Source organism: Danio rerio, chromosome 14 (assembly GCF_052040795.2).
Source record: "Danio rerio strain M-AB ecotype USA chromosome 14, GRCz13ab, whole genome shotgun sequence".
NCBI classification, from domain to species: Eukaryota; Metazoa; Chordata; class Actinopteri; order Cypriniformes; family Danionidae; genus Danio; species Danio rerio.
The window spans coordinates 26261770-26273593 of NC_141034.1; the positions used below are offsets into that span (position 1 = coordinate 26261770).

The 11824-nt window shown below is 36.9% G+C and overlaps 1 protein-coding gene across 2 annotated transcripts; it reads right to left on the bottom strand.

The window, feature by feature from the left end:
• Window positions 1-30: 30 nt before the first annotated feature.
• On the bottom strand, window positions 31-11795 carry nudcd2 (NudC domain containing 2). 2 transcript variants are annotated; one of them, NM_001003539.1, is given in 4 exon segments: window positions 31-362; window positions 5374-5525; window positions 5623-5671; window positions 11459-11786. In NM_001003539.1, coding segments are annotated over 4 exon segments (474 nt in total). In that variant the 5' UTR covers window positions 11648-11786; the 3' UTR covers window positions 31-278.
• Between the last annotated feature and the right edge of the window lie 29 nt (window positions 11796-11824).

Consider the following 11824-nt stretch of genomic DNA (forward strand, 5'->3'; position numbering starts at 1 on the left):
TGTGGTGTTTGAGAAGAGGCATTTCAGAAGTGCTTGAATATGATTTATTGAAATTCAAAGGATTGCGGTGCTAACAGTCTTCTGAAACCACTGTGGTGGTGGCTACAAAAAAACCTTGGCATTTGTAAATTAAAACCACCATATAGGCTGCTTGTGATGATTATGGCTTTATAACAATAGCTGACTTTGTTGCGATATGCTCCTTATATTTTAAACATAAAATTGGAGAAAGAAAACACTTTTTAAAAAAGTGTTAAGTAGTTAGAAAAGCAGTCCTTTTATTTTTGCAAGCTGGAGAAATCTGGTCCTCCACCGTGAAAGTTTCCAGAGATCTCTGCCCCACTGAAGTCAAATCCAGGATTCTGTTTGAAAGAAGAAAAAATGTAAACAATGGATACAACTGTTCAAAACACCACATCATTAGACATGCTGCATTTGCTTTTAATAGACGAGTGTTAAAACTAACATTACTTCAAAAATCCACTAAGAATTTTAAATCTCATTCAGAAAGTCATGATTTGCACTTGTTAAAGTAACTTCTAGTTTTTTACATTCTTGGCAGATACAAAACAGGCGTTTCGGCACTGAGGAGGGCATTGTGCCAAAACATCTGTGTATTGTATCTGCAAAGAATGTAAAAGTAAAAATTAACAAGTGCAAATCATGACCTTCTCAATGAGATTATTAAAGTTTAATGCACCAAATTTTTAAAAACTCCGAGCATGCAGTGCTGACCTAATTACTGAACGAGAATTATTATTTTTTATTAAAAAAAGACATGCATACGGGGGGAAAATTATTTTTTACATTTAGAGTTTGTCTAAATTGTAGGTCATAAGATGGAATGTCTCAGCTCTTAAAGTGACCACAGCCTAGTCCAGCTGATGTTTTTTTTTTTTTTACATATAAATATAAAATTAAAATTGAGAATTTTCACTAGTATGTAGACCAGGGGTGCCCAAACCCAGTCCTGGAGGGTCGGTGTCTTGTAAAGTTTAGTTGCGACCCCAGTCAGACACACCTGGGCTAGATAATCCAGCTCTTTATAGGCTTTCTAGAAACATCCATGCAGGTGTGTGGTGGGAAGCTGGAGATAAAATCTGCAGGACACTGGCCCTCCATGACAGAGTTCGGAAACCACTGATGTAGACTATTAGAATACACTGTAATTTGGATCAAATCCAATGGAGATTTTTCTTTACATTTCTGCTGGGCCACTAAATATGTTATCAATGTTTGACTTAGCAATATGGGAATGTGATGTGGATTTAGACATCACTACACAAGATGCAGTACTAGACAGACTTGGACAGCAGTAACTCTAAAATTAGGGTAAAACTATAATTGGTAACACTTTACAATAAGGTTCATTAGTTAATGCATTTACTAACATGAACTAATCATAACCATCACATGTACATCATTTATTAATCATAATTGAACATTTACTAATGTATTATTAACATCAAAGTCAATGCTTGTTAACATTAGTTAATGCACCATGAGTTAACATGAACTAACAATGAACTACTGTATTTTCATTAACTAACGTTAACTAACATGAACAAATAAAGCAGTAAATGTATTGTTCATTATTTGTTCATGTTAGTAAATGCAATAGTTAACATTAACTAATGAACATTATTGTAAAATGTGACCCTATAATTTTGTAATTTTTCTGTTGATACAATGCAATATACAGGTGAAAATTAACATTATTTAACAACGTACCGTTTAATAGCGTTACAATGACATTAATAATTTGTATCATTTAATTTAATAGGAACATTGCATGGTTACATTACATTTGTTACACCTGTTTGTGATTAAATAATGTCCATTTTAAGGCCAGTAATGAAGAAACTTATGCTTATAATAATTTATTTTTAGCCAACAGAATACCAATGGTTTACTTTAATAAGAGTTAGGATATCAATATTTGGTGAAATAACCCAGCTTTTCAACACTAGGTATAAAACAACATTTTCTAAAAATACATAAATAAATAAATAATTCATTAATTACCATTTATGTATATGAAATTTGGAGGAAATGTTCTCAGATCTAAATAAATAACATTTCACTCAAACACAAACCTAATAAATTAAGTAAATACAAAGAAGCAGAGATTAATCTTCATTTCCTTCCATAGATGTATATAGTTACAGCATATTTGTTTTAAGTCGCCGGTAGGGCTGTGCAATTAATCTGAAAAAAATTAGCAATCTTGATTCGACCCTGCACATGATTTTAATTCAGGCAATGATATTTTCATGTTCAGGAGTGAAGCGTAAAGGGGGTTGCACATTGTCTTCACATTATATTATGGTTGCTCAGCAACATGAAACCTCCAAATGGTGTCAAAAGTGTCACATACTGTATTTATGAGGTATAATTCACCCAAAAATGTCATTTCTGTCTTCATGTAATGACGCATTCGTGGCTGCGAAATCACACATAAGATGACACACTGTTTACTACCAAAAGGACGTATGCGTGCCCGCCTATATCATCTACTTTAGTTAACAGAACCTGCATAGGCTATGAATAAAAGCTAATAAAATTGCAAATAACGTTCAGTTTGTTGCAAACTAAACTGAAAAGTAACCGCAGCCATGACATGAGCACACTCAGTGATCATATTGCATTTTAAAGTTATGATTATGACAAGCGTTTGATGTGTTTTTTCTTTTATAGCGAACACAAAGTAGTACGGTATGGTACGATGCAGTTTGGTACGTTTTTTTACCGTTTCCACTGTCAAAAGGTACGTAAAAGTGAACGGTACCGTACCACTTTTTGGTCACCCTTTTCAAAGGGTACATAGCTCAATAAAAGAGTACTAAAATGCAGAGCAAGACACACAGCTGAACGCTATTGGTTTAGAGAGAAATGTCAGTAACGTGTACACATGCAGGAGAATAAAAACAAAGAAAGCGGCATTTTTAAATACACAGCAGGGCTGTTCGATTTTGGGAAAAATAATAATCATGATTATTCAAAACAATTATCAGTTGACGTCAAAATTATTAGCGATCCTGTGAATTTTGTTTTTAATAAATATTTCGCAAATGATGTTTAACAGAGCATGGAATTTTAACAGTATTTCCTCTAATATTTTTTCTTCTGGAGAAAGTCTTTTTTGTTTTATTTTGGCTACAATAAAAGCAGGTTTAAATATTTTGAAACCTATTTTAAGGTCAATATTATAATTATCAATATTATATATTGTATATATTATATATTATATATTTTTGACTGCCTAATTATCCTAATTAAGCCTTTGAATCGCACTTTGAATCTGAATGCTTGTATTTAGAAAAATATCTAGTAAAATATTATGTGCAAATATCATCATAGCAAATATAAAAGAAATCAGTTATTAGAAATGATTTGTTAAAACTTACATGTTCAGAAATAAGTTGAAAAAAAATCTTCTTTCCATTAAACAGAAATTGGGGAGGAAAAGGGTAACTAATATTCAGGAGGTCTAATAATTCTGACTTCGACTGCATGTATAGTTATTTTCCACCCGCAAAGGAAAGGAAAGAGAAATAAATACAATAGAAAAAAAAAAATGAAACAAACTGCTTTAAGCAACTTCACTATAAGAAGAAGACTTTATCTACAAAAGTCCTTCAGTCAAGAGCAGTGAGGGATTTTCTCCTTTTGTGGTTTGATTAATGATAAAAAAAGGGGGCAGCAGGAATATGGCGCTGTCACTTTAATGGTTTCTCTTTCACGTGTCTTTTGATTCTCAACTCGTTTGTTTATTACACAAATGAGGGTTAATATGAATAATCACTAAACACCGCGTTTTGACACCTATTTGACCATTAAATCGCTGACCTTAAGATGACTATAGATTTGTACGCTTCGCTCGTTTCAGTGTGCGAATGAGACCGAATGCTAACCGCATGCTTCTGAGTGTGTGTGTGTGCGCAAGCATACGATCTTTCGCGCTTTTAATAGCAACAAATGTGTAAAACTGAAAAGGGGGCGATATATGATGCAATAATTGTTTATCTCGATTAATGGTTTTTCATAATCGCTAGAAGCCAAAATCGAAATCGGATTTTCGATTAATTGCACAGCCCTACATTACACCGTACTAATATATACATATATTAACAACCTATGGTCGACCCGAGCTCAAACAAACCTTGTTGTCATTTTGATGAACAGCGACAAAGCCAAGAAGAGCAAAATCTGCCGTGTCCTGTTGTTGTTTTACAAGGCCATCTAAAAGCGCTTGGCCGCCCCTGGCCCGGTTAGAAGTGGTGTGCCTGAGCGCGATTCACTTGGGTTTTGGCGTGGTACGCTTGTGTGTGAGTGCAAAAGGCGTCAAAACCAGAAACTGAAAGCGAGACATGACTTTTAAGGGACTGTTTCATATGGATTTATTAATCATTCTTACTGTTCAATGAACGCAAACCCTTCACTGCACGACAGTTGCGCACTTTCAGCAACCTCCTAATTCCTGCAGGACTTTATGGTTGTTTATCAGTGCCAAAAGTGGCGGATCTGTTTGGCGAAATATCTGACTGCCTGTCACCGCATCCCAAACGATATAACTAAAGAATTGTCCACTGTGCTGAGCGAGAGCGCTTACTGAAGAGCGCAGCATCGATGACGTAATCGTGCCCAGGCCCGAATGTAATGTGAGTGCGGGCTGTCGGGGGAGACGGGAGGGGGGACAAGTGTGCTTTAGCCCGGTTCAAGGCTTCTGTACATTGTGTGAGTATGGCCTAGAACTACTCTAGCCTATATAATGTTGAATATAATGCAAGAGGGAATCTGATAATGACAAATGTTTCATTTTACCAGTGAAAACATGGTCTAATAATGTCAATGACAAACGACAAGTATATGTCTCAAACATAATAATTCAACTTTAGAATTATAATTATAAACATAATTAATATAAATAATTATAATCTGATGTTATCACTTTGCTGTGAATTAACAACCAGGACATATTTAAAGTCATTCCAAGTCTATACAAAATGTAGCATTTTATCCAACGGTAGACATAGGCCAAAGATTATTGTTGATTTATCATATGTTTGAGAATAACAATAATAACAGCCTACTCATATTAACCTTTATTTTATATCTACAGAATCGTGATCTTGATTTTAAGCACGGAAAAAAAAATTGTGATTCTCATTTCAGCCAGAATCGTGCAGCTCTAGCCGCCGGCCATCTGACAGGTGTGCGGAAATATGTGTTTTAGGCTCTTGCATGCACATACTTGGCTTTTACACCAATGTGACAATGCCATTTTGACAAGGTGCGAGTTATTTCCCTGAATATCTGCTACGTGTGATAGAAGTGTGACCCCAGCAGGGTGTAATAATAATAGTCCTGCACCTCTCTCTGAAACCTCTCCAGCGTGAGCTTCCTTTGCATCTGATCCTGCACCCACGGGTCGGCCATAAACTCGCCCTCCAAAAGAGACTGCCAGCAGTTCCCAGCCTCTCGGTTTGTCTTCATAAGAACTATACGGATCAGTTTTTTATCCTCTGAAAGCAGAAAGAAGTTTGTTTTTTCGGAGCGGCTGAGGAAAGACACGAGCATTATTTACTCTGACATGAATTGGTAAATGGCTTTTAGTTGTACCTAATGTCCACGTTGCTTCATCGCAGACTGTAGATCCAAACAGCTTCCCCTAAGAGACGACAGAAAACTGAATTTAGCATTTAGAAGTAGCTGTCAGGTTCTGTTAGCATCACTAGCAACAACATGTAGCTCAGTGGGTCTTTTCATATGCCTGTGCCACACGCTGCAGCACGCAACAGAGGTGCATGACAGTAATTACACTTATACACGCTCCAATATGATTGTGTGTTTACATGACAGGACGTCCTATCAAGACATACAACTTTACCATTTACATTTATTCACTTGGCAGACGGTTGTATCTCTCACAAAAGAGGATAGAAGATGCACTTCATATCAACAGAGATCAGCAGTAATATATAGATGCTGAGTTTAAGTTAGCTTAAAAGTGTGTTTATAATGTACATAATGCAGATAAGCAGATAGATGAGGAATAAGCAGAGTGCTATTATTGGACAAATAAATGATTTAGTGCTATAATGGACCAACTGGGGCACTTGTATTCAGGTTAAGCTCTAAGATTGCTCTTATTCTGACCAATGCATTTCCATGACTCTTTCAATGTCTCTATGCCATAAATGACTGAACAGGGTTTGATCTTTTAAATAAAACGAAACAAAACAAAAAAAAAAATTGAATGATGAGCTGTATACCAGGGTGGATCAGCAACAACAAATCAGACGAGAATGGCCAGACTGGTTCCAGCTGATTAAAAAAACTCAAATAACCCCTCGTTACAACTGAGGTATCCAGAAGACATACAACACGCCGAACCTTGAGGCTACAGCAGCGGAAGACCTCATCAGGTGCCACTCCTGTCAGCTAAGAACAGAAAACTGAAGCTATAATTTGCACAGGCTCACCAAAATTGGACAATAGAAGATTTAAAAAAATGTTGCCTGTTCTGACGAGTCTCGATTTCTCCTGCAACATTCTGATGGTAGGGTCAGAATTTAGCATCAACAACATGAAAGCATGGATCCATCCTGCCTTGTATCAAAGGTTCAGGCTGGTGGTGGTGGTGGTATAATGGTGTGGGGGATATTTTCTTGGCACACTTTGGGCCCAATAGTACCAACTGAGCATTGTGTCAACGCCACAGCCTGCCTGAGTATTATTGCTGACCATGTCCTTCCCTTGACCACAAGGGAAGGCTGGAAGTATGGATGTTTTGATGGCTACCTCCAGCAGGATAACACACCATGTCATAAATCCCGAATCAGCTCAGACTGGTTTTTTAAACATGGCAATGAGTTCACTGTACTCAAATGGCCTCCACAGTCACCAGATCTCAATCCAATAGAGCACATATGGGATGTGGTGGAACAGGAGATTTGCATCAAGGATGTGTAGTCAACAAATATGCAGCAACCGTGTGATGCTATCACGTCAATAAGGACCAATATCTCTAAGGAATATTTCCAGCACCTTGTTGAATCTATGCCACAAAGGATTAAGGCAGTTCTGAGAGCAAAAGGGGGTCTAACTCAGTACTAGTAAAGTGTACCTAATAAAATGGCTGGTAAGTCAAAACAGAAAGTGACGTACATCCACTTGAAATGGTCATGAAATTAAAAAAAATGTAGGGCGGAGCATGATTTTGTCCTTTTAGAACTGATTGGGGTGTTAAAAGATATGTTTTGGTAACAAAATAAAAGTGGACTGACAAATAGATCAATGCAGTGCAGAAACAAGACACGCCCTAAAGGCGATCCATGTGACCAGAAGTGAAGAAAAGTCATTTCTAAGCAGGTAAAAAAAAACATTATAGTAAGCAATAAATAAACACACACACACACACACACACACACACACACACACACACACACACACACACACACACACACACACACACACACACACACACACACATTTGTTTTTGTAAAAAGTGGATACATTACATATAATTCCATTCATTTTATTCAGCACAAACCATATATTATATTGCCCTCACCCCACCCTACCCCTAAACCCAACCATCACAGGAGACTGTGTGCAGCTTTACTCTCTTAATAAACTCATTCTGTGGGATTTATACACATTTTGAGAAAGGACCAATGTCCTCATATTTCACCTCCTTTTTTTAATACCTGTGTCATACCTATGTCATTATACAGGTTTGTGTCCTGACATGTCACAAAAACACGTACACACACACACACACAAACAGTTTAAGAAATACAAAATTATTTCAACATCATTTTCATCAAGTTAAAATTTATGGGTTAGTGGTTGGGACAGCCACCCCCCAACTGATGTACCCAGTATATTATGATTGTATATATATTCATTCATTCATTTTCTTGTCGGCTTAGTCCCTTTATTAATCCGGGGTCCATAATCCACAGCGGAATGAACCGCCAATTTATCCAGCAAGTTTTTACGCAGCGGATGCCCTTCCAGCCGCAACCCATCTCTGGGAAACATCCACACACACATTCAAACACACACTCATACACTACGGACAATTTAGCCTACCCAATTCACCTGTACTGCATGTCTTTGGACTGTGGGGGAAACCGGAGCACCCGGAGGAAACCCACATGAACGCAGGTAGAACATGCAAATTCCACACAGAAACGCCAACTGAGCCAGGCTCGAACCACAGACCCAGCGACCTTCTTGCTGTGAGGCAACAGCACTACTGCGCCACTGCTTCGCCCGTATATATATTAAACTTAACTTAAAAAATATTAAAAGCCTTGTGACAATGATTAGGGAAAACGTGGGCCCCCAGAGCCAAACCACTTGAGGTTTTTGAGGAAAATCAAAATGGAGGATAAGACCTGCTTATACCAGCACCACAATTTGTATGGATGTTTTCAGCATGACCTAGATCATGGGTCTCAACCTCAATTCCTGGACGGCCACAGCTCTGCACAGTGTCGCTCCAACCCTGATTAAACACAGCTGATCCAAATAATCAAGTTGTTCAAAACAGTCTCGAACACCTTGAATAGTTGCATTAGCTGTGTTTGATTAGGGTTGGAGCAAAACTGTGCAGAGCTGCGGCCCTCCAGGAATTGAGTTTGAGACCCATGATCTTAGGAATCTACTCAGGTATTTGTATTTTTTAAAAACAAGGTGGCGCTGACCTGTACTGGAACTGTACAGATAAGCTCAAATTATGAAAATCATTAACACCAAGTTCAAAGTATGCAAAAGTGTTATAGTGATACATCCTCATCAGAAGAAATAATCTTAGCCCTTACTAGGGTTGTAACGGTATGAATTTTTCACGGTATGATAATCGTCTAAAACAATACCACGGTTTGACGGTTTCGCGGTATACGGTATGTTACAAATGTTACAAAATAATAGAACAGTGAAGCAAATTTGACTTTTTCCAAATAATATATTTTTAGTTACTATAAACAACACCACTTACAATGAACAAATAAAAATAAGAAAATAATAAATAATGTGTCAAAGTCCAAATAAAGTCCAAATAAACATGGTGCAAATCCTCAGTAAAAAAATAGATATAAATATTTACTATACTATAAATAGTTACATAACGAAACTAGATTCAATATGGAACATCCTTAGGTTTTATGTGCCAGCATGGATATGGTTGTCTGTGGATATGGATATGGATATGGTTGTCTGCAATGCAGACAAACAGCTGCATCTTCATTTGCGTCTTTTGAAAACACCAAGAGCAGCAGTTCGTCTTTGCTGTGTCACTGTTTTGTCATGTTTCTGTGCTGCTGTGCATGCAAAAGTACTTAGTATGAGAATTATTTCATGCAAAACTTTTTTTTTTTTTGCGTTTTATTTAGCCGCGCATAAATGTATGCCTTTCTCTCATTCCGTGTTGTTCAAAAAGCTTGGTCCACAAACAAAAGCGAAACCTATGCTTATTGGTTGTGATATAGCGAGTTTGAACCAATCTGGGCATGGAGGAGGGACAATGCATCAATGTATCATGTCTGATTTGTCCGGAGACACAGTGACGAGCGTTTCTTTGTCAAATCAGCGTTGTCAAATGTTGATGACGTAACCGCACTGATTCCGGAGCCTCTGAAAGTCTGAAAGCACTGGAAAGCTGAGATTCTCTTCTTTATGCCAATCTTTGAATTGTATGAATCGGATCAGCGGATCAAAAGTTATTAAACATTTAAGAGCAATACTTATTTTTAGCGGCGGGCGGCTGTCTCGGTCTTTAAGGGTTAAAACCGTTGATATGCAATTGTTCATGGTATGATAATCGTGCACGTTCAAATCGTGGTAAACCGTCATACCGGTATATTGTTACAACCCTAGCCCTTACATGTGAAAAGTAACTTAACCCTGAGAGAAACTTTGACCAGTTGCTGACACTAGAGGAACTGAGGAAGAGATTCTCTTGCTTTGGTTAATATCCGGACTGTCCTTTATCTGTGCGCCAAATTACAAACTATTTACCATACAATTTTGCAGGCAGCCAGCCATAGGCTTCCAGAGCAGATTAAGAACAATAATAACAACAACATTTTCAATTATAATAGATGCCCACGCACATTCATGTCTGTGCTTCAGACCACTGTCTTTAAGAGAATGAAACAGATGTAGTGACAGATCTTTCCTTGCTGTCATGTACATCTGAACAAAACAGATTATCAAAGGAAAATAAAAACATTAGGCATTGACTGCTGTTTGGATGAAGGAGGATATAGGTGGGTGTGTAAGTTAAAACACACAAGTTAAATTGAAAAAAATATATATTTTTTTACATTGAATTGATATCAGTTTTAAAGACTAAATTCAAGCACAAAACCTCAAATGATGTGTAATAATAGCATATACATTTAAGTCAAAATTAATGTACATAGGAAAATGTGTCAAATGTGAGTGTCAAGTTTGTTTTAAATGTCCAATTTATAATAAAGTACTGAAAATAATAAATGATCATATTACTGTATGTTTACTGATTAAAAACACCTTGCTGACCAATATCTAAAACTTAGTACAGAGGAAGTTGTAAAAAATTACAATGACAATTAATTAGTATTTTGTGGCTGCACTGTGATCCTTAAAGTCTTTTTTATTATTCATGTTCTAAGTATGCTTGACAAGTTTTTATATTGAGAGCTGAAGGACAATTTAGTGAGTCTGTTCTGTAAACCACAGTGAAAATAAACAATTAACCCCCTTTTCTTCTTTGACCCACATTTCATTCACTAATTACAGGAATAGTTCACCACAAAAAATACATTTCTGTCATCAATTACTCCCCCTTTACTAGGTTCTTTCTTCTGTCAAACATAATATACTGTATGATTTGAGCAGGGTGATTTGGTCTAAAATCAAAATCTAGAATAATTGAACATTTTAAGTTGATTACAATTAATGAACGATTATTTAATTAATATATATATATTTTTTTTGCCCTCATAGTTCACTGACAGGTTTTGTACAGTATTTGTATTTGTAAAGTATTTGTACAGGTTTTGCTCACTTATTACAAGTGAGAGATTTCTGAAATGGATTACTTTTAATGTTTTTCATATTTAAAGTTTCTCTTTTATGTTGGACAAATATAGTAAATGTATTGTTCATTGTTCGTTCATGTTAGTAAATGCATGAATTAACATTAACTAATGAACTATTGTAAAGTGTGACCAAGGAAACTCCTAAAGCTTTGAAACCACTAAGAGGAGTAAATTGAGTAAATTTTCATTTTGGGGTGAACTACCCCTTTTATTAAACTTTTAGGTGTCTGTTAAAGCACAACACAATTATTTTCCACAAGTTGTCACACTGATCCGACCATTTAAAACAATCCTGTCCTATTAAACACTCAAGCTCCTTTTTAAAGCAGTTTTACAGGCTCCTGCTCAGTGGTCATCCATACCTTAAAAATCTGCTGGTCTTTGACTCGAAGCTCGATCTGTTTGCTCCCGATGTTGCACTTGATCTCTTTAGCTGAAGTGCCAGGAGGAACATTGACTTCGATGTAAACCTCCTCCATGGTCTGATACCAGGAGCCCCATGCAGTTTTACACGGGATCACCCCGCTCCTCTCCTCAAAATGCACCGACATGTCCCGCTCGCCTTACTGGCCTCTCATCAAAGCGTCTGCTCGAGATCATACAAACACACGCCGGTCGCAAAAACAGCAATAACTACAGCCAATGAAGTAGATATGTTTGTCATACATTCTGGTAATATTTCGAAGTGCCTTCTTCTGCAGTTCAATATAGTGGCGTGTCAAAGAAAA